At 39.5% G+C, this 26,371-nt stretch overlaps 2 pseudogenes and 7 gene segments (V, D, J or C); 4 read left to right on the top strand and 5 right to left on the bottom strand.

The window, feature by feature from the left end:
- Positions 1 to 3,035: 3,035 nt before the first annotated feature.
- On the bottom strand, positions 3,036 to 4,281 carry LOC129096955 (Ig kappa chain V region 3381-like; annotated as a pseudogene).
- Positions 4,282 to 4,866: 585 nt separating this feature from the next.
- On the top strand, positions 4,867 to 6,239 carry LOC129096970 (Ig kappa-b4 chain C region-like; the record flags this gene model as incomplete). The annotated part of the segment is given in 2 exon segments: positions 4,867 to 4,924; positions 5,770 to 6,239. Coding segments are annotated over 2 exon segments (393 nt in total), but the record flags the coding sequence as incomplete, so codon positions are not given.
- Positions 6,240 to 10,757: 4,518 nt separating this feature from the next.
- Positions 10,758 to 11,786, bottom strand: LOC129096950 (Ig kappa chain V region 2717-like). The segment is given in 2 exon segments: positions 10,758 to 11,207; positions 11,315 to 11,786. Coding segments are annotated over 2 exon segments (375 nt in total).
- A 229-nt stretch (positions 11,787 to 12,015) lies between these two features.
- LOC129096962 (Ig kappa-b4 chain C region-like) lies at positions 12,016 to 13,474 on the top strand. The segment is given in 2 exon segments: positions 12,016 to 12,097; positions 12,941 to 13,474. A coding segment is annotated over 1 exon segment (264 nt).
- Positions 13,475 to 14,953: 1,479 nt separating this feature from the next.
- Positions 14,954 to 15,862, bottom strand: LOC129096943 (Ig kappa chain V region 3381-like; annotated as a pseudogene).
- LOC129097702 (Ig kappa-b4 chain C region-like) lies at positions 15,763 to 17,641 on the top strand. The segment is given in 3 exon segments: positions 15,763 to 15,830; positions 16,201 to 16,304; positions 17,132 to 17,641. Coding segments are annotated over 3 exon segments (510 nt in total).
- Positions 17,642 to 19,954: 2,313 nt separating this feature from the next.
- Positions 19,955 to 20,836, bottom strand: LOC129096953 (Ig kappa chain V region 3381-like). The segment is given in 2 exon segments: positions 19,955 to 20,363; positions 20,471 to 20,836. Coding segments are annotated over 2 exon segments (375 nt in total).
- A 704-nt stretch (positions 20,837 to 21,540) lies between these two features.
- On the top strand, positions 21,541 to 22,966 carry LOC129096961 (Ig kappa-b4 chain C region-like). The segment is given in 2 exon segments: positions 21,541 to 21,579; positions 22,492 to 22,966. A coding segment is annotated over 1 exon segment (264 nt).
- A 2,334-nt stretch (positions 22,967 to 25,300) lies between these two features.
- Positions 25,301 to 26,371, bottom strand: LOC129096952 (Ig kappa chain V region 3381-like). The segment is given in 2 exon segments: positions 25,301 to 26,051; positions 26,159 to 26,371. Coding segments are annotated over 2 exon segments (375 nt in total).

Raw genomic sequence — 26,371 nt, 5'->3', positions numbered from 1 at the left:
ATGAATGCAAACTCGATATCTTTTGGTTTCGCACAGTTTGTTGGAGAAAAAAAAGACATTTGAAGACATGAAATTGTCCATTTTTGCTGTTGATATTTTAATAAACTAAACAATTATTTGAGACGATAATCTGCAGATTAATCGATTATAAAAACAATCGATATTTGCAGAAAATAAAAAGGTCATTTTCTAGGAGACAGGGTTGTCTGCAGATAGGGGAATTAAAAAACAATGCTTCTTGTATTTGGTTTGGAGTGCAGGGCTGGGCAATATCGATGTTGAATCAATATCGTGATATGAGAATAGATATCGTTTTAAGGTTATGGATTTCGTCATTTTGCAGAAGTGTGGTTTTAAAGTCTGCCTTACTTATCAGCTCCAGCTGTTCTTTGATTTGCCTTTACACACTTTTATATCATCTTCTATGGATTTCGAGGTATTTGCTGAAACATATCGTGATATTTAGATTTTTCTCCACATCGCCCAGCCCTGATCTAAAAAGGACTTGTTGGCCAATCTGTCTGCTCCTCTTCTCTCTCTCTATCTCCCTCCCTCCCTCTCTTTCCTCCCCCTCACTGCTCCCCTCCTGCTGCTGCCGTCCTGTTCCTGACTCCTTCCTCCGCGGCCTTCATCACTCTGCCGGAAGTGCTCCATGGAGTAGGAGCGCTTGGCCTGGCCGGAGGGCCTCCCCAGGAGGAAGTGAGGATCTTGAAGAGGAGGGAGATTCTTTAAAACGTCACCGGGGAGGCTCCTGCTCCTGCTCCTGATGGAGGAGGAGGAGGTTGGAGGCCTTCATCACTCTGCTGGGATGACCCCATTCCTCATCTCTCCGGGGACAGAGCTGGATGCACTTCCTGCCAGGAGGAATTATGAATATTGATGTGTTTTCCATGTTAAATGAATGCAAACTTGATATCTTTTGGTTTTGCGCAGTGAAGCAACGGGATATGCTCCATACTACCTTCTCTATGGTAGGAACCCACGACTTCCTGTGGACATGATGTTCGGCCTTAAACCAACTGACCAGAGCACTTCTCACAGTGAATATGCAAGTAAGTGGAGAAGGCGGATGCAGGAGGCATACAGGCTAGCATCACAGACAGTCCAGAGAGAGCAAAATAGAGCTAAGAAGCATTATGACCAAAAGGCTTATGGAGTGGAGCTCCAGCCAGGGAGTAGAGTGCTGGTGCGGAACTTCAGGGACAGAGGGGGACCCGGGAAGCTCAGATCATATTGGGAGGAGAGAATCCATGTGATCACTGAGAGGAAACACAAGGACAGTCCTGTCTATGTTGTTCAGCCTGAAAGAGGCCCAAGAAAGACCCGAGTACTGCACAGAAACGTGTTACTGCCCTGTGACTTTCTGCCGGTGGAAGAGGATAAACAGGAAGGAAAGAAAATGGAAAAGAGGAAGTCAAAAACAGGTATGAAAAGGCAGCAGAGGCCTAAGGACAGAGACCATGACAGTAGTTCAGAGGATGAAGGTACCTGGAGATTCATCACCACACAGCCGGCGGAACCACTTGAACAGGTTAGGAGCCAGCTAAGAACAGAGGCAGAGGAATTCCAACCACAGTCAGCTGTCAGAGAACTGGAGCAAGACGGCAAGACAGATGAGTGTTCAGAAGAGGATGAAGGCAGGATGGAACCAGAGGTGGAGCACAGAGAAACAGAGGGAGCTGAGCAAGAGGAGTTATGGGATGGAACAGATGAGGTCAACTCTGGACAGGTGTCGTCATCTGATGAAGCAGACGAGAGGGATCCGGAGTCGCCATCAGCTTCAACCAGAAAATATCCTTTTAGACAAAGAAAGCCACCAAAAACACTCACATACGACAGATTAGGTCAACCATCAGTCACAAACAGACGCAAGTAAAGTTACTGCTAAAAGTACAAAGACACCAGTTCGTAGTTACATGTTTAGTTTATTGGCTGTGATAGTTTAACGGGAGCCAAAGATGATTCAAGTGACACTCTTTTCAGAGTGTTTCACCTAGAGTTTGAAAATGGGGAGGTTAATGCATCAGAGTACCTTAGTCCATAAGTTTCAACAAAGAGAGTACCAGAACTCAGATCACTGACACAAAGAATAATACTTGGACATATGTGACACATACAGTATTGAATGTGGGTCTGTGTGGTTGGTTATGGGGTAGAAATAAGGTCAAAACCTTTCAGTGCAGGATACATAGCCGCATGAGTAGCGGTATAGCACATCAGATATCACCTGGCCAGTGGTGTCTGCTGCTAACACGTGACATAAAGAGGGAGATGGACGTCACGTCAAAGACTGTTGTTATGCAGAAGTACCTCGAAAGACTGACTCCCATAGAGCCTACTGCCATAACTCACCAGTTGAAGACACAAGTACTCTGGGAAATCTGTAATGTCGGGTTGACATTGATTTTGGAGGGGAGAGTGTGGGGCCCACAGTAATGTTGGACATGATCGTGCTAGCTGGACATGGACACCCCCATATTCTGATGTATTTATTATTTTTATTGTTTGCTGATTGATTTGTTGGTCATCACCTGGCATGTGTTCACCTGCATGGCAACTACAGTGATTAATGGGTGAATGTTGGGTTGCAGTGAGTGGAGCTCATGCTGGCGCTTCGGGCGGCTTGGGGGGTCCTTCGGGTGAGAAAAGAGAGCAACGTAACGCTTGCGTCAGATGACCAAAGCCACCTGCAGGGTGCAGTCAGCGCTGAAGTGAATGTGTTTCTGTACTTTCAGGAAAACTATTATTTAAAAACTTATGCACGCCTGGAAGTCCCTTTTTGTCCGAGTGTGCAACAAATGGATGATGAAAAGCTGTGTTGGAAAGATTAATTTAAATTCCACCAAGATAAAGTTTTTGTCATTGAACTTCTTCTGATAAATGTTCATTAATTGTGAAAGCAACTATTTTGTCATTGAACTTCTTGTGATAAATGTTCATTAATTGTGTGAAGCAACTATATGTAAATACTCAATCCTGTTGTGTGTGTGTGTGTGTGTGTGTGTGTGTGTGTGTGTGTGTGTGTGTGTGTGTGTGTGTGTGTGTGTGTGTGTGTGTGTGTGTGTGTGTGTGTGTTCAGTGAAGTGTATCAGTCTCTGCAGTAGCTTCCAGCTGCAGCAGTCAGTTCAGTTTCTGTTCAGTCTGACTGAGGGAGGTTTTTGTACGACGCTTTTTCACTGTGTGAACACATACTGACTGTTGATATAGTGATAACTCTGACAGTAGTAAACTGCTGCATCTTCAGTCTGGACTCCACTGATGGTCAGAGTGAAGGCAGAGTTTGATCCACTGCCTGTAAAACGACCTGGAATCCCTGATTGTCGAGTGCTAGCTAACCTAATGAGCAGTTTAGGAGTTTCTCCATCTCTCTGTTGGTACCAGGCTAAATAGTTATGCCATTATAACATCCTGACTGGTCCTACAGGAGATGGAGACGGAGCCTCCCAGAGCAGAGCTCACTGCTCCAGGCTGAGTCACTGTGACCTGTCCTCTGGACTCTGAGGACACAGAGACAAAAACATAAAGCAGCGTCATGGTTTTGTCGGCTTCATTTCAGAGGGACGGATGTTCATAGAGGAGAGGAGTTTGATTCTCTGGACTTTACCTGTGAAGCAGCAGCAGAGGAGAGTCCAGATGAGGACGGAGATCAAAGTCATGTTTTTGATGAGGAGGATTTCTGTGTCTTCTGTTGTGATGAAGGACAGCTGTCAGTCATCCAGTGTTCAACTCTCAGGACTATAAACTCTCCCAGAGCACTGGAGGATGGTGCTGCTGATGCAAAGTGTCTCTCTATGGAAATGCTCTGACTGACTCCAACAGGGACTTATGGATTACTCTGATGATGCTGTTTATCAATGGATCAATGACTTTATCAGAGTATTGATCAGGAATGTGTCAGTGCTTTTTGAGTCTTTGGTTTGAGTTTGATAAAAAAAGTCTTCCACAGTATTTTTTGAATTCCCCGTTATTCACTACGACATCAACTATCATCACTGTGGGACGGATTTTAACAAAATTATTTTATTTTCATTTATTATATCGGACAATAAACATACATTTATAATAATTATTTACATTTGGCAGGTTTTATTGAAGAGTTCATCTTTAAGAATATCTTATATCAATTTGTTTTATCAAGAGACAAGTTTATATCACTTATACAATTCTAACATTTTACAAATAAATTGTTATATATATAGGTATCGTTGTGAATCAGTTTAAAAGTAATATAACCAGTAATAACAAAACTGGGTTAACTGGGAATGTGCTGGGTGAGTTAGCTTTTGTCAAAGTCGTTTGTTTGAGTCTTTTGTTTTAATGTAAAATGATAAGTTATTTTTTATTTTTTATAGTGTTTAAATATGTAATGATAATCATATACATTTTGCAGGAAGTTATAACATAAACTGGGTAAACTGTGAATGTGTTTGGTGAGTTTGTTTGTGTCAAAGTCAGAGAGCCGTGTCTCTCTACAGTGAGAGGTTTTTGTACGGCGGCTCAATGACTTTGTATCACTGTGGTGGACTTTTGGTGGAGGAACCAGACTGGATGTTGGAAGTAAGTCAAATGTTTAAATTTTCATTATTTCAGGAAATTTGTCTTTGGATTATTTCATATTCAAAAGTAGTTGTCTTTTCAACTTTCATGGATGAAGTTTTTGACAAATATTTTGCTCTAAGAAACAAAGTTCACATCAGCAAAAGCAATTAAAAAACGAATTGTTGTTTAAGTAAAACATTAAACTAGAGAATTTGTTACTTCCAACTTTTGTGGTTTGCATCTTAAGTTTTAGTTTGAACTCAGTCTTAAAAGTCAGAGAGCCGTGTCTCTCTACAGTGAAGGTTTTTTGTAAACATATAACGGCTCAATGACTTTGTATCACTGTGGTGGACTTTTGGTGGAGGAACCAGACTGGATGTTGGAAGTAAGTTTCTACAGTAATACTAAATATTATATTGTAAAGTAATGTTTATAATTCAGTTGTTTGACGATTAAAGCAGATAAAATATCTTGTCTATATATATATCTATATGTTTTCTTTAAAACACTTCTACTGTTCATGTTTTTATCTCTTCGTTTATCATGGAGACTAACTCAGAGCAGTTTTACTAAACTTTTTTGTACACATTCATGTTATACTGAAATTCATACAGTTTATGTTTAGAAGATATATGTTTAAAAGCTGTTTTTCAAATGTTAACCAGGATTGTTTTTTTAATTCTCTACCTCAATAATAACTGTTTTTAAAACAAATTCCTCATCAGTTAAACAAGTTATATTGATCAGTGTTGAGATAAATATTTGAGAAAGTGCAAAATCTCATCCATGTTTCAAATATGGCATAAAGTTTTGAAAATCTTTTGGACTGTTTTAAATAATCATTGAAATCCACATGAACTGTTGATTGTAGTCAGTAGTTTTTTCTAATCTTGTTGACGTTTCCACTAAATACTTTAAAGTAATGTTTAGCTGAGGTTTTTCATGGTGAAGTTTTAGTATTTGGACGTATTTTGATGTTGTATTTCCAGTGTAGTTTGATATATTTCAGGTCACTTTATATGATGTTCTCTCTGTGCTGATATGCATGAGAGGCTTCTTAAAGGGAAGTGAAACAATGTGTGAGTGAGTGACTGGTGGAGCAGAAAAAACATCTGACAGAAACTCCTTAAAGGAGAAAATCAACTCTCTCACAGTAAAGGTGTCCAAGTGTCTGGTGGTTGATGCACAGCTGTGTGGTCCCTGTCCTCTAAGCTGATTGGTGTCTCCTAGGTGATGCCCGTCCCACCCTGACGGTGCTGCCCCCCTCCAGTGAGGAGCTGCAGCAGGGGAAGGCCACGCTCATGTGCCTGGCCAACAAGGGCTTCCCCTCAGACTGGAGTCTGGCCTGGAAGGTGGACGGCAGCAGCAGCAGCAGCAGCAGCAGCTGGGAGGAGAGCAGGAGCCCCGGGGTGCTGGAGAAGGACGGCCACTACAGCTGGAGCAGCACCCTGAGGCTCACTGCAGACCAGTGGAGGAAGGTGGGCTCTGTGACCTGTGAGGCCACCCAGGGCTCCCAGGCTCTGCTCTCAGAGACACTGAGGAGAGACCAGTGTTCCCAGTCCTGACCTGACTCACTGGGACTATTTCCCTCTGATACTGGTGTCAGTCTGTACTCTCTGTAACTTTTTGTCTCCCTTTTTTCTCTTTCTTTCACTCACTCGCTGTCAAAGTGCATGTTTACTTGATAAAGTTTTGTTGCTAATTTCAAATATTTCAGCTCAATAAAGGACTTTTCATCAAATGAGTTGTTTTCAGATCCAGTGAATTCATCTTAGTTAACGATTATAAAATTGCTTGTTTTTTATATTCAGACAGTAAAAAACTAATTTTATGATCATTAAGTTAATGTTAATGTTAGCCAGACATGATAGAAGTAAATTCAACCTTCATTACAGATTACTTTAAGCTTTTTTGACTACAAAATCTGCTTTGTTACTTTAATTGCAAATATAAAACATTTTACACAGCTGATTATTTAAATATTTTTATGGGAAATCAGATATACTTCATTTATATCCCAAATAAAAAGTGACATGGTAGAAACTCCCATGTGAAAAAGTTTTTAGAAGTATCGAGAAAGTATAATGAATCTGAATGAACTACAAAGTCTAAGAAGTTAAGATTGAATTAGAATTGTGAAGTAGGATATCATCAGCATATTATATCATCATAGTATCAGTAAAAGCAGTGTGCTCAAAATACAACATAACTTATATATATATTACAAGATTATTAAAAACACTCAATATGTAAGGTGTGTAAAAAACTTTGCTCTTTGACTTAAACATAGATCAAAAACATTTAAAATAACAATTGAATAAAGTGAAAATTGTATGATCTGTATGGTGGTTCTCTCTGTGCTGATATGCATGAGAGGCTTCTTAAAGGGAAGTGAAACAATGTGTGAGTGAGTGAAAAAACATCTGACAGAAACCCTTCCAGTGAGGAGCTGCAGCATTAACCAATAAACATTATAATAACACACATTAAATCCGTAGATTCATTAAACGTCAGATTAGAAGCATTGTAAGATTTAATTTCATCTAAAACAATGGTTATTTCTTCTCATGGTCTCATGTGTAGTGTCAGTACAGCCCTAAACCAGTGCTGCTCTCTCGTGGAAATGTTGAGGTACTACACTAGTTTTTAAGTCATGATAGATAGATAGATAGATAGATAGATAGATAGATAGATAGATAGATAGATAGATAGATAGATATAGATAGATAGATATGATAGATAGATAGATAGATAGATAGATAGATAGATAGATAGATAGATAGATAAAATAATAGATAGATAGATAGATAGATAGATAAAATAGATAAAATAGATTTCTCGTGTCTTTTGCTTGCAAATAACTTTATGTTTTCATGTCATTTACATTTATTTACATGAATCAATATATAAAACATTTTTTCCCTCGTCTTCTCTCTCTCTCTCTCATCTTTCTCTGTCCCTCCCCACTTTTAATCATGAAAGCAATATTTCTCAATCTGAACCAGGTAGTTTTAGTCGACTGAATTGAACTAAACCTCGACCACGGAGGTTTGAACCCTGTCTCTTAGAAATAACGTCTATACAGAACATTATTATTTACAACTGAAAACACTTTAAAAGAGACTTAATGGCACCCCGGTTTAAAGAACACTTTGATGATACTGATTACCGACAATTTACATTCTTGCTTTACAAATAAACTCGTACCAACAAAAGCATGATTAAACTTTTTTAAATCATCTTTGGGTTTTATTTATTAAGAGTTTAACACTCAAAAGCTCAACTCAAAATCACCTTCTTTTCAAAGTGAGCCAAAGTGAAACCAGTGAAAGGAGCACTGAGCAAAGAGAAACATGCTTCATGTGAAATCACCAAAACTGTTCTAACTTCGTGGAGGAAACCTTCACTTGAGCTGTTCAGGCCTTTGAGGGGAAACATTGCGTTTAATGGTGGAAAGTCAACCGTGAGACAGGCCTCATTTATTTTATTAACATTTAACTGGAACTACGATCTACAGCAACTATTCTGACAATTGAAGCCTTGATTCTGTCTTTTTTGTTTGTTTTTAAGCAAAGAAATCTGAGTCTCAATTATGAATATTGATGTGTTTTCCATGTTAAATGAATGCAAACTCGATATCTTTTGGTTTCGCACAGTTTGTTGGAGAATCAAATTGTACATTTTTGCTGTTGATATTTTAATAAACTAAACAATTATTTGAGACGATAATCTGCAGATTAATCGATGATAAAAACAATCGATATTTGCAGAAAATAAAAAGGTCATTTTCTAGGAGACAGGGTTGCCTGCAGATAGGGGAATTAAAAAACAATGCTTCTTGTATTTGGTTTGGAGTACAGGGCTGGGCAATATCGATGTTGAATCAATATCGTGATATGAGAATAGATATCGTTTTAAGGTTATGGATGTCGTCATTTTGCAGAAGTGTGGTTTTAAAGTCTGCCTTACTTATCAGCTCCAGCTGTTCTTTGATTTGCCTTTACACACTTTTATATCATCTTCTGATGGATTTCGAGGTATTTGCTGAAACATATCGTGATATTTAGATTTTTCTCCACATCGCCCAGCCCTGATCTAAAAAGGACTTGTTGGCCAATCTGTCTGCTCCTCTTCTCTCTCTCTATCTCCCTCCCTCCCTCTCTTTCCTCCCCCCCTCACTGCTCCCCCTCCTGCTCCTGCTCCTGCTCCTGCTCCTCGTCCTCCGCGGCCTTCATCACTCTGCCGGAAGTGCTCCATGGAGTAGGAGCGCTTGGCCTGAGGAGAGGAGGAGGAGGAGGAGGAGGAGGAGGAAGAGGAGGGAGATAAAAGAGAGAGGGGAGGCAGAGACTCGGGGTCCGATGGAGGAGGAGGAGGTTGGAGGTGCGCGTCCCCGGGGATGACGGGCATTTCGTCGGTGAGGTCGGAGCGACAGAGCTGGATGCACTCCTGCAGGAGGAGAGGACGGAGAGGAGGATGAAGATGTTTGGTACAAACGGAGGACATGTTGGACATTTTCAAGGGACTGTCTGTGAAATGTAAAGCTGGGAAATAAATCAACATTCTGTCTGGGTTCATTTTAAACCTGTTTCGAGTTAGAATTAAGAAATATTAAAATCTTTCTTTAAACTTCAGTTTGGTTTAATGCAGATACAAATATCTTGTTTAATCCATTATACTTCTACTATTCATATTCTTGTCATACTTATTAAATGTAGATTCAAATACAATTGATCAGTGAAGATTTTTTTTTTTAATGTGCAAAATCTCTTAATTATGACAAATATTGTTTAGAAATTTGAAAATCCTTTAAAGAGTTTTTTTTAATAATGACTAAAATCCACTTGACGAATGTTTGAGTCAGTTCATTTTCTGTATTGATTTATGTTTCAAGTTAAGGGACAGACTAAGAGAATTTTTCTTTCTGTGAAAAACAAAAGTTCCTCACTTTTTTCCTATTTGTTGTTGTTTGTTTTTTAATCTTCTATTATTTGTCCATCAAGGAGCATTCAAACGAGGAGAAATCAGAGCTTCATGAGTAAAACTAAGCAGACCGACATCAATTCATTGCCATAAACAACTGTAAATCCTCCACCTCCCCAGTCACCCATGGTGTCCCCCAAGGTTCCGTGCTTGGTCCCCTCCTCTTCATCATTTACATCCTTCCCCTTGGACAAATCATCCGTCGTCATGGTCTACATTTCCACTGCTATGCTGACGACACCCAACTCTACTTCTCCTCCAAGACCATCACCTCAGTCACCCACTCCACTCTCACCACCTGTCTCACTGATATAAAATCATGGATGCAACAGAATTTTCTCAAACTCAACTGCAATAAATCTGAAATACTCATGATCGGCCCTAACTCGCTCACCCGCTCAGCCCAGACCTTCTCTCTCAACATTGATGGCTCCATCGTCACCCCCTCCACCCAGGTCCGCAACCTCGGAATCATCCTCGACCCCACCCTCTCTTTCCTACCCCACGCCAACCACATCACCAAAACTGCCTTCTTTCAACTCAGGAACATTGCACGCCTCCGGCCCTCCCTGTCCTCTGCCACCACCGAAATTCTCATCCATGCCCTCATAACCTCCAGACTCGACTACTGCAACAGCATCCTCTATGGCTCTCCCAACAAAATCCTCAATAAACTCCAATATGTTCAGAACTCTGCCGCTCGACTGCTCACCTCCACCCGCCGCTACGAACACATCACCCTGGTCCTACGCCACCTCCACTGGCTCCCGGTCAAATACAGGATAGACTTTAAAATATCACTCACCACCTACAAAGCCCTAAACAACCTGGCCCCTCCCTACCTTTCAGACCTCCTCCCCCTCCACGCCCCAACCCGTTGCCTCAGGTCCGCCGGCGCAAACACTCTGAAGACCATCAGGACCAAGCGCCGGACCTGAGGTGACAGGGCCTTCTCAGTTGCTGCACCCTCCCTCTGGAACGCCCTCCCCATCCACATCCGTCAGGCTCCCACCCTATCATCATTCAAACAAGCCCTCAAAACCCACCTCTTCAAACTCGCCTTCATCACCTGCTAACCCCTGCTCCCTTTCCCTCCCTGCCCTCCACTGCATGTGGAGGGCAAGATCTTCTCGTATAACTCTCATGAAGCCAATGAGCTTGTTTACAAAATGTTGAGAACAAAAACATCAGGTGTGTGTGTGTGTGTGTGTGTGTGTGTGTGTGTGTGTGTGTGTGTGTGTGTGTGTGTGTGTGTGTGTGTGTGTGTTCAGTGAAGTGTATCAGTCTCTGCAGTAGCTTCCAGCTGCAGCAGTCAGTTCAGTTTCTGTTCAGTCTGACTGAGGGAGGTTTTTGTACGACGCTTTTTCACTGTGTGAACACATACTGACTGTTGATATCATGACGACTCTGACAGTAGTAAACTGCTGCATCTTCAGTCTGGACTCCACTGATGGTCAGAGTGAAGGCAGAGTTTGATCCACTGCCTGTAAAACGACCTGGAATCCCTGATTGTCGATAAGTGGCTCTATTAATAAGCAGTTTAGGAGTTTCTCCATCTCTCTGTTGGTACCAGGCTAAATAGTCCCCATTATAAACCCTCTGACTGGTCCTACATGAGATGGAGACGGAGCCTCCCAGAGCAGAGCTCACTGCTCCAGGCTGAGTCACTGTGACCTGTCCTCTGGACTCTGAGGACACAGAGACAAAAACATAAAGCAGCGTCATGGTTTTGTCGGCTTCATTTCAGAGGGACGGATGTTCATAGAGGAGAGGAGTTTGATTCTCTGGACTTTACCTGTGAAGCAGCAGCAGAGGAGAGTCCAGATGAGGACGGAGATCAAAGTCATGTTTTTGATGAGGAGGATTTCTGTGTCTTCTGTTGTGATGAAGGACAGCTGTCAGTCATCCAGTGTTCAACTCTCAGGACTATAAACTCTCCCAGAGCACTGGAGGATGGTGCTGCTGATGCAAAGTGTCTCTCTATGGAAATGCTCTGACTGACTCCAACAGGGACTTATGGATTACTCTGATGATGCTGTTTATCAATGGATCAATGACTTTATCAGAGTATTGATCAGGAATGTGTCAGAGCTCATTTGTCTTTGGTTTCAGTTTAATGGACACATTTTATCCCAGAATACATTTTGTATTCACCATGTTTCATTACCACACAAATCAACATTACTTTGGAATATATTAGACATAAATATTAATTTAAATTATCATAGTCTCCAATAAACATGCATTCATGATAATTATTTACATTTGGCAGATTTTATTGGAGGGTTTTTGATCAATCATCAATTGGTTTTACTAAAAGATGGATTTAAATTGCTCATATATGTCTAAAATTTCACTGATGAATTGTTGAATACATATCTATTATTTGTTAATCAGTTTTAAGTAATTTAATCAGTTATAACATAAACTGGGTAAACTGTGAATGTGTTTGGTGAGTTTGTTTGTGTCAAAGTCAGAGAGCCGTGTCTCTCTACAGTGAGAGGTTTTTGTACGGCGGCTCAATGACTTTGTATCACTGTGGTGACTTTTGGTGGAGGAACCAGACTGAACGTTAACTGTAAGTACATTTGACTCCCTTAATAACCCACATTTTACATTTATTCTATTTGAATGTGGTAATTTTAGAGATTACTACAATATTTTGACTGATATTTGAAATGTGATATATTTGTAACAATTCTTGAAGGCTTCATGTTGTTGACTCGATAAAAATCTACTCCAGTGAATAATCTTTTTGTACCAAACATATAACTTTCAATTTATACATTATTCTAATTTCCTTGTAACTACTCTGAAGCACTGTTAATTAAGAAAATAAATTTAAAAGTTCATGTTATGATATTACGGCTAGAATTACTTGTATTCAATCATTATTTGTTCCGTATTTAAAGTTGAATAGTTATGACTCAATGTTTCTAAAATACTGATGATTTTAAAGCTATTCAACATGTCTTATGAGTTTGGAAAAAGTATTTCAGGAATCAACAATATTCATTTTAAAGTGTCAGTAATGAAGCTGACTGTTCAGTGATGATTCCTGCTCACATGAAGAGAACAAACACATATCATCATGTATGAGGTTTTGGCTTGAAACAAGAAATACTTAAAATAGTTAACAAAATAAAAGCTTCAGAGTCTTTATCTTTACTGTAATATTTGAAACTATGTGACTCTGAAGGTTTAGTGAAAGAGGGTCAGTTTAGATGTTTTATCTTTAGTACTGAAACCTGTCTGTTGCCATGGTTCAGCAGTGATGCCTGTCTGTTGCCATGGTTACAGAGCTCAGAGAGGGAAGTGAAACGTTTAAGATCAGTTTCATCCAATCGGATAAAGACCAACAGAACTAGTAGCCTCCTCTGCTGCGACCTCATATGACCTTTATGAACCTCTCTCTCTGCAGTGGGTGGAGTCGTCCCCACCCTGACGGTGCTGCCCCCCTCCAGTGAGGAGCTGCAGCAGGGGAAGGCCACGCTCATGTGCCTGGCCAACAAGGGCTTCCCCTCAGACTGGAGTCTGGCCTGGAAGGTGGACGGCAGCAGCAGCAGCAGCAGCAGCAGCTGGGAGGAGAGCAGGAGCCCCGGGGTGCTGGAGAAGGACGGCCACTACAGCTGGAGCAGCACCCTGAGGCTCACTGCAGACCAGTGGAGGAAGGTGGGCTCTGTGACCTGTGAGGCCACCCAGGGCTCCCAGGCTCTGCTCTCAGAGACACTGAGGAGAGACCAGTGTTCCCAGTCCTGACCTGACTCACTGGGACTCTGCTACTGGTTTCACTCTGATACTGCTCTCAGTCTGCTCTCTCTCTCTCTCTCTCTCTCTCTCTCTCTCTCTTTATCTCTCTCTCCCTCATTAAACGTTTCAACATAATGTGTTCTTGCTTGTTTTATTTTTGTTGCTTTTAATTGTTCAAAACAATAAAAATGTCATCAAATAATAATTTCTTTGTGTTTTTCTATTTATGAAGTAAAAATGTCTGATGACTCTTTTCTGTGACTTATATTCTTATATTCTATTAAGAAAATGAATTAAATATAAAAAGCGGGATATCATCAGCATCAAATGAGATTTAAAATGAAAGAAAACTGACTCAGCAAAAGGCTTTATGAAAGAGATGACAACACAGTCTGTTTGGAGAAGATCCATTAAATCAGATCACCAATATTTCAATACTTTAGGTGATGATTATTAGAAGAATTAAAAGGGATTATGTTCACGTCACATCTGATTATTGTCTCAGTGCTAACAGTGTTTAGCTGTGGTATCCTAAAGCAGGTAGAGGCTGGTTTTAAAGGATGAAAGGAAGCCATTGGAAAAGAAGCAGTGAGTTTGTACTACATGTTGTCCTTCACATCTGTCCTCTCTGTCCTGTCCTGCTATGATCAGAGATTATTGGTTTGACATCACTGAAGTCTTTAAAGTGCTTTTGTGGCTCTGGCTTCAAAGTTTCGGAGCTTTTAGACTAAAGATTTGGGGAAGCTGTGGTAGAAAACAGCTAAAGACACTTGTTCAGAGAGACTTTTTCTTCTTTTGCTGGATGCTTTTATTGTATCTGTATTTTATTTGTGTTGCTTTTACATGTCATAATCTGATGAAATCTATGTTATTCCTTTGTTTAATCATCATCATCCATGTTTATTGTTTCCTGTATTTTTACTTAGCTCTCCTATCGTTTCAGATTACTCTACTTCCTGACTTTGTATATTTTCCCACCAGTTTTGATGGTCGGCCCTGTACTGATTAGTTCCACCTCTCGTTAGCCCTGAACTCACCAGACCTCCTGCTCACCTGGTCCCGCTTCCCCATTAGTCATTCACTGTTCATACCAGCCCAGTCCCTTTGTTACTGGTGAGTTCATCTTCGTTGTATCCTTTGTTTGGAGTTTTGCTGCCTGTTTCCCGACTACTATTTCTTTCATGACTAGGGTCAATTAGTCAAAAAAAAATGATGTCTCATGTCTTTTCTAAAACACTTTTCTTTGATGTCAATGGAAAATGTCAAAAAGTAAAAAGAAGAAGAGGGAAGGACATTTGAGTAGTATTTGGAAAAGAATAACCACTATGCTAAGAGAATCTGACTACTATATTGATCTGCACTCTGACCTCGAGTGCCATGAAAGGCGCCACCAAATAAAATGTATTATTGATATTATTATTGTTAATAAAAACATGAAATGGAGTATGGTCTAAAAAGGGCTACAGGTGAAGCTTTGCTTGATGACTTTCTGACAAAAAAAGATTCAAAGGGTTCATTAAGAAATGCAAAGTCAAGTGGAGATAAGAGATGTTCATGTTTAAAAATGCTTTTGTTATGTCGCTAAATTTGCTGTTACAGAAAGAGGAGGTGAACAATTTAACAATTTAATTTAACCCACCAAATTGTGTTTGTGTGTGTGTGTGTGTGTGTGTGTGTGTGTGTGTGTGTGTGTGTGTGTGTGTGTGTGTGTGTGTGTGTGTGTGTGTGTGTGTGTGTTCAGTGAAGTGTATCAGTCTCTGCAGTAGCTTCCAGCTGCAGCAGTCAGTTCAGTTTCTGTTCAGTCTGACTGAGGGAGGTTTTTGTACGACGCTTTTTCACTGTGTGAACACATACTGACTGTTGATATAGTGAAAACTCTGACAGTAGTAAACTGCTGCATCTTCAGTCTGGACTCCACTGATGGTCAGAGTGAAGGCAGAGTTTGATCCACTGCCTGTAAAACGACCTGGAATCCCTGATTGTAGAGTGCTCATAATAAATGAGCAGTTTAGGAGTTTCTCCATCTCTCTGTTGGTACCAGGCTAAATAGTGTTTACTGTTATAAATATAAACATCCTGACTGGTCCTACAGGAGATGGAGACGGAGCCTCCCAGAGCAGAGCTCACTGCTCCAGGCTGAGTCACTGTGACCTGTCCTCTGGACTCTGAGGACACAGAGACAAAAACATAAAGCAGCGTCATGGTTTTGTCGGCTTCATTTCAGAGGGACGGATGTTCATAGAGGAGAGGAGTTTGATTCTCTGGACTTTACCTGTGAAGCAGCAGCAGAGGAGAGTCCAGATGAGGACGGAGATCAAAGTCATGTTTTTGATGAGGAGGATTTCTGTGTCTTCTGTTGTGATGAAGGACAGCTGTCAGTCATCCAGTGTTCAACTCTCAGGACTATAAACTCTCCCAGAGCACTGGAGGATGGTGCTGCTGATGCAAAGTGTCTCTCTATGGAAATGCTCTGACTGACTCCAACAGGGACTTATGGATTACTCTGATGATGCTGTTTATCAATGGATCAATGACTTTATCAGAGTATTGATCAGGAATGTGTCAGAGCTTTTTGAGTCTTTGGTTTGAGTTTAATGGACAATTTTTCCCAGAATACATTTTGTATTCACCATGTTTCATTACCACACAAATCAACATTACTTTGGAATATTTTAAATTATCATAGTCTCCAATAAACATGCATTCATGATAATTATTTACATTTGGCAGATTTTATTCGAGGGTTTTTGATCAATCATCAATTAGTTTTACTAAAAGATGGATTTAAATTGCTCTTGTGTGTCTAACATTTCACTGATAAATTGTTGAATACATATCTATTATTTGTTAATCTGTTTTAAGTAATTTAATCAGTTATAACATAAACTGGGTAAACTGTGAATGTGTTTGGTGAGTTTGTTTGTGTCAAAGTCAGAGAGCCGTGTCTCTCTACAGTGAGAGGTTTTTTACGCGGCTCAATGACTTTGTATCACTGTGGTGGACTTTTGGTGGAGGAACCAGACTGAACGTTAACTGTAAGTACATTTGACTCCCTTAATAACCCACATTTTACATGTATTCTATTTGAATGTGGTCATTTTAGAGATTACTACAACATTTTGACTGATATTTGAAATGTGATATATTTCTAACAATTGTTGAAGCCTTCATGTTGTTGACTCGATAAAAATCTACTCCAGTGAATAATATTTTTTTTATCAAACATCTAACTTTCAGTTTATACATTATTCTAATTTCCTTGTAACTACTCTGAAGCACTGTTAATTAAGAAAATAAATTTTAAAGTTCATGTTATGATATTACGGCTAGAATTACTTATATTCAATCATTATTTGTTCCGTTATGACTCAATGTTTCTAAAATACTGATGATTTTAAAGCTATTCAACATGTCTCATGAGTTTGAAAAAGTATTTCAGGAATCAACAATATTCATTTTAAAGTGTCAGTAATGAAGCCTGACTGTTCAGTGATGATTCCTGCTCACATGAAGAGAACAAACACATATCATCATGTATGAGGTTTTGGCTTGAAACAAGAAATACTTAAAATAGTTAACAAAATAAAAGCTTCACAATCTTTATCTTAACTGTAATATTTGAAACTATGTGACTCTGAAGGTTTAGTGAAAGAGGGTCAGTTTAGATGTTTTATCTTTAGTACTGAAACCTGTCTGTTGCCATGGTTCAGCAGTGATGCCTGTCTGTTGCCATGGTTACAGAGCTCAGAGAGGGAAGTGAAACGTTTAAGATCAGTTTCATCCAATCGGATAAAGACCAACAGAACTAGTAGCCTCCTCTGCTGCGACCTCATATGACCTTTATGAACCTCTCTCTCTGCAGTGGGTGGAGTCGTCCCCACCCTGACGGTGCTGCCCCCCTCCAGTGAGGAGCTGCAGCAGGGGAAGGCCACGCTCATGTGCCTGGCCAACAAGGGCTTCCCCTCAGACTGGAGTCTGGCCTGGAAGGTGGACGGCAGCAGCAGCAGCAGCAGCAGCAGCTGGGAGGAGAGCAGGAGCCCCGGGGTGCTGGAGAAGGACGGCCACTACAGCTGGAGCAGCACCCTGAGGCTCACTGCAGACCAGTGGAGGAAGGTGGGCTCTGTGACCTGTGAGGCCACCCAGGGCTCCCAGGCTCTGCTCTCAGAGACACTGAGGAGAGACCAGTGTTCCCAGTCCTGACCTGACTCACTGGGACTCTGCTACTGGTTTCACTCTGATACTGCTCTCAGTCTGCTCTCTCTCTTGTTCTTTTATTCTCATGACATGTTTCAACATTAACTTCCTCTTGCTTGTGTTGGTTGTTTCAACATTTTAAAACAATAAAGATTTAGTCATGTGTATTATAAAAGTTTTCATGTCTCATAAATTTGTTTTTTTGACATAAATAAGGAAAATGTGTCAGATTAATGCAGAAAATTCAAAACAGCAACAAGTCCAATTATGTCTGGATTTCCTTTAAATGGTTTTAAGACTGGGTATTCATCTATTGTCGTTCCAGTTCAAACTATATTCATTATCTTTGGTAACAATGCACATCTTAATAAATGTCAATGGTGAACCACAAAGCTCTCTGTTATCACTTTTCTTTACCCTTGAAGACGATCTATGTTATGATCATGTTTTGGTAAATTCTTCCATGAAATGGTGAACATCTATATTTAAAATCTAAATAAAAAGGCTTCTTAAGACTATATATAAATGGCAGTGTGTCATCTGCATAATGTGACATAATATGAATTTTGAGTTTTTACATATAATAATGTTAAAATCAGACAGTAAATCTTTACCAAAAGACTTGAGAGGAAAGAGAGATTAGCACAGTCTCTGACTCCTCCCATCATTCTGTTGGATTTACACAGTTGTGTTTCACTTCTTGTAGTAAAACTAATATTCTTTTAAAATACTAGAGACCTATTGATCAAATCAGCGTTGTCCATGTATATAATAAAAGTGTAACTGCTTTCATATTTGACTGTCTTACACGCTGGATATATTAAATCCAAAGAGACTGAATTTGTTTTATGATCAGATCACTTGGAGTTCATAATTCAAGGTGATGATTTTGGAAAGAAATAATGCTCAGTCATGTACTCTGTATTGAATTGTGTTGTATTTTATACTTTTTTTGATGTTATCAAATTACTGAACAGACACTTAAAATGTTTGGCTTCAGTGACAAAACTATGATAAATTCTAAAATGTATGAATACATTTTGTTTTGGTTAAGAGCAGGAAGTAGTTGTTATTCACTTCTGGGCTTGAGTCTTGAGGCCTTTTCACATTTCAAAATGTGGCATTCATTCAATATTTGTACCTACATTTATTAATGTTTTTTTAATAATATTAATAAGACTATATTGCTATAACATCTGTCATCACTTATATTTACCTTTACAGAAGATATATAAGATACGTTCAAGTGTTGTCAAATTGGACCTGTAGCTAAAGCTTCAGATCTCTAGGATTTTATAATTTAAGTTCATGATTTAAGAAATAAATAATGCAGAGTGACCTATGCATTAGGAAATGTAACTGAATTATTGTCTATTTGTGATGAGTTCGCTCTGGAGTTTAATGTTAAATTTTACCCATCGAAGAGTGTTAGTCTGTCATTTAATTGTCAAGTGGACACTCCATTTCGTATATGTGATGTGCCGATCACACGGTCTGAGAACACCATACATCTGGAACACGTAATAGGTCAGAAGAGTAATGTAGAAAACATAACAAAAGGTACCAATCATTTGATTTGTAGTGCAAATACTATGATGGCCAGGTTCAATATGTGTGCGTCAAGCACAGAAGCGAAATTATTTTAAACTTATTGTACATCGTTCTATGGTTCTGTGTTGTGGAGACTTGATTCCTGCCATATACAGCGTAGTTATGTAACATGGCGTAAATTGGCGTGACACATTTGGCGTGTCCCCAACACTACTCATTGCAATCTGTTACCTAGTCTTATGTCAGCATCTAAGATTGAATGTCAATTGTTATCTCGCTTCTCTACGTTTCTATGTGCATAATAGAGATAATGCCTTAGTTCGCCTATGTTCTGATGGATTGATGTATAGTCAGACGTCTGTTGCTATTAACCAACGGTTTCTCATGTACAGAACTAATGAAAATATGTTGACGTATAACAGTCGTGTTTTGCGTCGCCAAATATGTAATGATACCGTTGCTGATTGTATGGATGTTGCTACTTGTATACAAGACCTATGTGATGTTCGTGATGGTCTGAGAGAATGTGAGTTTGAGGGGACTGACATCCAGACCATGATCAGTCTCCTAGCAAGCATGTGATTATGTTTGCTTCTTCCTACTGTACAATATATGTGCGAATAAATTGTTATTATTAAATCAGATTAGAACATGGGACTATAACGGGATATGAATGGATGATGAAAAGCTGTGGTGGAAAGATGAATTTTAATTCCAGCAATATTCATTTTTGGTCATTGAACTTTTTGTGATAAATGTTCATTAATTGTGAAAGCAACTATAGTGAAATACTCAATCCTCTTGATATAGTTGTACAGCATGTGTGTGTGTGTGTGTGTGTGTGTGTGTGTGTGTGTGTGTGTGTGTGTGTGTGTGTGTGTGTGTGTGTGTGTGTGTGTGTGTGTGTGTGTGTGTGTGTTGTGTGTGTTCAGTGAAGTGTATCAGTCTCTGCAGTAGCTTCCAGCTGCAGCAGTCAGTTCAGTTTCTGTTCAGTCTGACTGAGGGAGGTTTTTGTACGACGCTTTTTCACTGTGTGAACACATACTGACTGTTGATAACGTGAAAACTCTGACAGTAGTAAACTGCTGCATCTTCAGTCTGGACTCCACTGATGGTCAGAGTGAAGGCAGAGTTTGATCCACTGCCTGTAAAACGACCTGGAATCCCTGATTGTAGAGTGCTAGCATAATAAATGAGCAGTTTAGGAGTTTCTCCATCTCTCTGTTGGTACCAGGCTAAATGGATCCCACTTAGAACATCCTGACTGGTCCTACAGGAGATGGAGACGGAGCCTCCCAGAGCAGAGCTCACTGCTCCAGGCTGAGTCACTGTGACCTGTCCTCTGGACTCTGAGGACACAGAGACAAAAACATAAAGCAGCGTCATGGTTTTGTCGGCTTCATTTCAGAGGGACGGATGTTCATAGAGGAGAGGAGTTTGATTCTCTGGACTTTACCTGTGAAGCAGCAGCAGAGGAGAGTCCAGATGAGGACGGAGATCAAAGTCATGTTTTTGATGAGGAGGATTTCTGTGTCTTCTGTTGTGATGAAGGACAGCTGTCAGTCATCCAGTGTTCAACTCTCAGGACTATAAACTCTCCCAGAGCACTGGAGGATGGTGCTGCTGATGCAAAGTGTCTCTCTATGGAAATGCTCTGACTGACTCCAACAGGGACTTATGGATTACTCTGATGATGCTGTTTATCAATGGATCAATGACTTTATCAGAGTATTGATCAGGAATGTGTCAGTGCTTTTTGAGTCTTTGGTTTGAGTTTGCTAAAATAAAGTCTTCCACAGTATTTTTATGAATTCCCCGTTATTCACTAGCACATCAACTATCATCACTGTGGGACAAATTTTAACAAAATTATTACTTTTCATTTATTATATTGTACAATAAACATGCATTTATATAATAATTGACATTTGGCAGGATTTATTGAAGAGTTCATCTTTAAGAATATCTTATATCAATTTGTTTTATCAAGAGACAAGTTTATATCACTTATACAATTCTAACATTTTACAAATAAATTGTTATATATATAGGTATCATTATGAATCAGTTTAAAAGTAATATAACCAGTAATAACAAAACTGGGTTAACTGGGAATGTGCTGGGTGAGTTAACTTTTGTCAAAGTCGTTTGTTTGAGTCTTTTGTTTTAGTATGTAAAATGTTATTTTTTATTTAGTTATGTTTTGCATTTTTTATTTAAATTTTTGTGTACAATATCTTGATCTCATATTTGTATTTGTTTTGGAGGAACTGGATGTTGGAAGAAAATGTTTAAATATTTCATTATTTCAGGAGTAATGTCTTTGGATTATTTCATGTTCAAAAGTTTGTCTTTTCAACTTTTATGAATTACATTACATTTTGCAGGAAGTTATAACATAAACTGGGTAAACTGTGAATGTGTTTGGTGAGTTTGTTTGTGTCAAAGTCAGAGAGCCGTGTCTCTCTACAGTGAGAGGTTTTTGTTTGTACGGCGGCTCAATGACTTTGTATCACTGTGGTTTGTCTTTGACTTTTGGTGGAGGAACCAGACTGGATGTTGGAAGTAAGTTTCTTTTGTGGTAAAGTTGCATCTTAAGGGGATAATACTAAATATTATGTGGTGGATTTTGTAAAGGATAATTTCTACAGTAATACTAAATATTATATTGTTTATGTTTATAATTCAGTTGTTTGACGATTAAAGCAGATAAAAATATCTTGTCTATATATATATCTATATGTTTTCTTTAAAACACTTCTACTGTTCATGTTTTTATCTCTTCGTTTATCATGGAGACTAACTCAGAGCAGTTTTACTAAACTTTTTTGTACACATTCATGTTATACTGAAATTCATACAGTTTATGTTTAGAAGATATATGTTTAAAAGCTGTTTTTCAAATGTTAACCAGGATTGTTTTTTTAATTCTCTACCTCAATAATAACTTTTTAAAACAAATTCCTCATCAGTTAAACAAGTTATATTGATCAGTGTTGAGATAAATATTTGAGAAAGTGCAAAATCTCATCCATGTTTCAAATATGGCATAAAGTTTTGAAAATCTTTTGGACTGTTTTAAATAATCATTGAAATCCACATGAACTGTTGATTGTAGTCAGTAGTTTTTTCTAATCTTGTTGACGTTTCCACTAAATACTTTAAAGTAATGTTTAGCTGAGGTTTTTCATGGTGAAGTTTTAGTATTTGGACGTATTTTGATGTTGTATTTCCAGTGTAGTTTGATATATTTCAGGTCACTTTATATGATGTTCTCTCTGTGCTGATATGCATGAGAGGCTTCTTAAAGGGAAGTGAAACAATGTGTGAGTGAGTGACTGGTGGAGCAGAAAAAACATCTGACAGAAACTCCTTAAAGGAGAAAATCAACTCTCTCACAGTAAAGGTGTCCAAGTGTCTGGTGGTTGATGCACAGCTGTGTGGTCCCTGTCCTCTAAGCTGATTGGTGTCTCCTAGGTGATGCCCGTCCCACCCTGACGGTGCTGCCCCCCTCCAGTGAGGAGCTGCAGCAGGGGAAGGCCACGCTCATGTGCCTGGCCAACAAGGGCTTCCCCTCAGACTGGAGTCTGGCCTGGAAGGTGGACGGCAGCAGCAGCAGCAGCAGCAGCAGCTGGGAGGAGAGCAGGAGCCCCGGGGTGCTGGAGAAGGACGGCCACTACAGCTGGAGCAGCACCCTGAGGCTCACTGCAGACCAGTGGAGGAAGGTGGGCTCTGTGACCTGTGAGGCCACCCAGGGCTCCCAGGCTCTGCTCTCAGAGACACTGAGGAGAGACCAGTGTTCCCAGTCCTGACCTGACTCACTGGGACTCTGCTACTGGTTTCAGTCTCTGCAACTCTTCCATTCTTTTCATACAAGATTTAAAAAGTGATATTTTCTTGCTTATTAAGATGCTGACAACCTTTTCAGATAATAAAGATGTTTTCCTTCAAACTGTTTCAGAGGATATTATTATTTAGACAGAGGCCTTGGTGTAATTAATATCTACAAGTATTTAAGTGATACCAGAGTATAATGAGGTAGTTTTTCTATTTGTTAGAGTGAATTTTATCAAAATGTTCTCATAATCTGGATAAAAGGATAATTGAAGGTCTGATTACATGGCAATTAAATCATTTTACAGTTTTAAAGCAGTTTTAAAGTATTAAAAAAAAAAAACTATGGTATATCATCAGCACAAAGGGATATGACATAAAAGTGAGATTTTTACTTGAATTTTGCTTTAAAAAAAAGTCACATTCACAATTGTTTTTATAAATAACTCACACAAAAAGACAATAGAAAAATATGACAACAGTAGAGACCTAATTGTTTATTATTAATCTTAAATGCCTTAATCAGAAACCTTAAAATTAGTTTGAATTTACTAAAACAAAAAAGACACTTCTTAAAGAATATATATTGATTTGATGTATTAACTATGAATCAATTATTCAAAATGTGATCTACATTTAGTACATTTAGTGATCCAATTAACCCTCCTATTATCTTTGGGGTCAATTTTACCCCATTCAATGTTTAACGTCTCTAAATAAATGATTGACATCATTTTTTTGGCTTCATATTTAATAACTTTTCCTAATTTAATGTGGACAACTGGGTAAACATAAAATGAACATGATGATATGTTTTCAATGTCCTGTACACATGCTGTACGCATCGGTGTTCTTTGGGGTGAATTTGACCCCAGGCTGTTTTAGCTGTATAAAACATATAAGAAATATCAACATTTTACACACATTTGTTTTGGTTGTTTTGGATGATATTCAGGTCACTATAACATGCAGTTTTATAATCTTCAAAAAGCTTTAGGGCCCTAACCTAACATAACCATAACTGTAGTAGTGCGAGAACCACAGATAGTTCACACAACATAGGGGTGGAGCAAACATATCAAAGCTTGCACAGCAGCCTTCTCTCTCAACTGAAAATGACTTCTAAGGAAAGGTTTTCTGTCAATGAGGTGTTGTCACATCTCTTTGACCATGAAAGTGACATAGAGGAGAATGTGTCTGAGACCGAGGATGATGTTGAGGAGGACCCTGATTATGAGGCATCCTCCTCTGATGAGAATGAGACCCTCAGTGTTGACCCTCCTGTTGTCTCTCAACCACCAGCAAACACACTACCTTCCAAAAATGGAAAGTTATTATGGTCCATCTCCCCACTTGAACAACAGGGTAGACTTAGTGCTGCTAATGTCATCAAAATGGTTCCAGGCCCCACCAGATACGCTGTCAGCCATGTCCAAGACATACAATCAGCATTTGAGCTCTCCATAACACCATCAATCGAAAAGGAGATACTTGAGATGACAAATTTAGAGGGGAGGCGCGTGTATGGGGACAGTGGGAAATACTTGGATGTGACCCACTTGCAAGCCTACATTGGGTTGCTCATTTTGCAGGAGTTGATAGGTCAAAAGGCGAAGCAACAGCAAGCCTTTGGGCTGCTGACACTGGAAGGGCAATACTTCCAGCCACCATATCTCTAAACACATTCCATGTTTTCTCCCGTGTCATACGCTTTGATGACAGAGAAACAAGGCAGGGCCGACGAGAGCGTGACAAACTCGCAGCAATACGGGATGTATGGGACAAGTGGGTTCAACGATTACCCTTTCTTTACAATCCAGGCCCCCACGTGACTGTGGATGAATGTCTGGTTGCATTTCGTGGGCGCTGTCCCTTCAGACAATACATGCCGAGCAAACCGGCCAAATACGGTATCCAAATATGGGCAGCATGTGATGCACAGTCCAGCTATGACGGGAATATGCAGGTGTACACTGCTAAATCCCCTGGGGAAGCACCTGAATAAAACCAGGGCATGAGGGTGGTACTTGACATGGCTGAAGGACTGAATGGTCATAACATTACATGTGATCATTTCTTTACATCGTACGCCGTGGTGTACGTACGCCCTGTTTGTTTTTCCTGGGGTCAAATTGACCCCGAACATAATACATGTTACTATTCTTGATAACAGAAATTGTTTTTCATTCCAAATGTTATAGATAACAAAAATATGTACTTAGAAATAATATAAAGTTATTAAAGCAGCGAAAAGATATCTCTTTCCAATTTTAGGTCAGTCAGTGAGATTTTATGGTGATCTGCATATTTCTCCATAGTCGCGTAACAGGTATTCTGGATGTATAAGGGGGTGGGGGGGGGGGGGTTGTTTTATTTTAAGGGCTATTTAGGTAGTCAACAAACTAACATAAAGTTCCTGACACATAAACTTGGGTAACAATTTTAATAATAATCATTTTCTGGAGGTTTAAATTGCTGGGGTCAAATTGACCCCAAGGATAAAAGATGTTAGTAAATGTGAAGGTAACAGGAGGGTTAAACCTGTTTGTTAGTTAAATGTATTAGAAGAATAATCTGAAGAAACCCTGACAAAATAAAAAAATAAAAGATCTGTAATAACCTGCCTATGGAAAATATATTACATCAAATAGTGACTGTGGTTTTCTTTAAATCACATTCATTCATCAATTGAATCTTTGTTGAAGAAAATGATCAGTAAAAATAAAATATTTTTTAATCATTTTTGAACTGTCAGTGTTAACTGTTAGACTGACTTGTAACTATATTTTTTTGTATTATGTTGATATCTTTTAGTTTCAATGCAGCTGTTGAGTCAGATCAGTTCCTCTTCAGCTGAGGAGGTTTTTGTACGACGCTTTTTCACTGTGTGAACACCCACAGACTGTTGATGTGATGTGCACTCTGACAGTAGTAAACTGCTGCATCTTCAGTCTGGACTCCACTGATGGTCAGAGTGAAGGCAGAGTTTGATCCACTGCCTGTAAAACGACCTGGAATCCCTGATTGTAGAGTGCTAGCATAATAAATGAGCAGTTTAGGAGTTTCTCCATCTCTCTGTTGGTACCAGGCTAAATAGTTATTGCCATAAACATCCTGACTGGTCCTACAGGAGATGGAGACGGAGCCTCCCAGAGCAGAGCTCACTGCTCCAGGCTGAGTCACTGTGACCTGTCCTCTGGACTCTGAGGACACAGAGACAAAAACATAAAGCAGCGTCATGGTTTTGTCGGCTTCATTTCAGAGGGACGGATGTTCATAGAGGAGAGGAGTTTGATTCTCTGGACTTTACCTGTGAAGCAGCAGCAGAGGAGAGTCCAGATGAGGACGGAGATCAAAGTCATGTTTTTGATGAGGAGGATTTCTGTGTCTTCTGTTGTGATGAAGGACAGCTGTCAGTCATCCAGTGTTCAACTCTCAGGACTATAAACTCTCCCAGAGCACTGGAGGATGGTGCTGCTGATGCAAAGTGTCTCTCTATGGAAATGCTCTGACTGACTCCAAC

The sequence above is a fragment of the Anoplopoma fimbria genome, chromosome 10, assembly GCF_027596085.1.
Source record: "Anoplopoma fimbria isolate UVic2021 breed Golden Eagle Sablefish chromosome 10, Afim_UVic_2022, whole genome shotgun sequence".
In the NCBI taxonomy this organism is placed as follows: domain Eukaryota; kingdom Metazoa; phylum Chordata; class Actinopteri; order Perciformes; family Anoplopomatidae; genus Anoplopoma; species Anoplopoma fimbria.
This window is presented reverse-complemented; position numbering and strand designations above follow the sequence as displayed.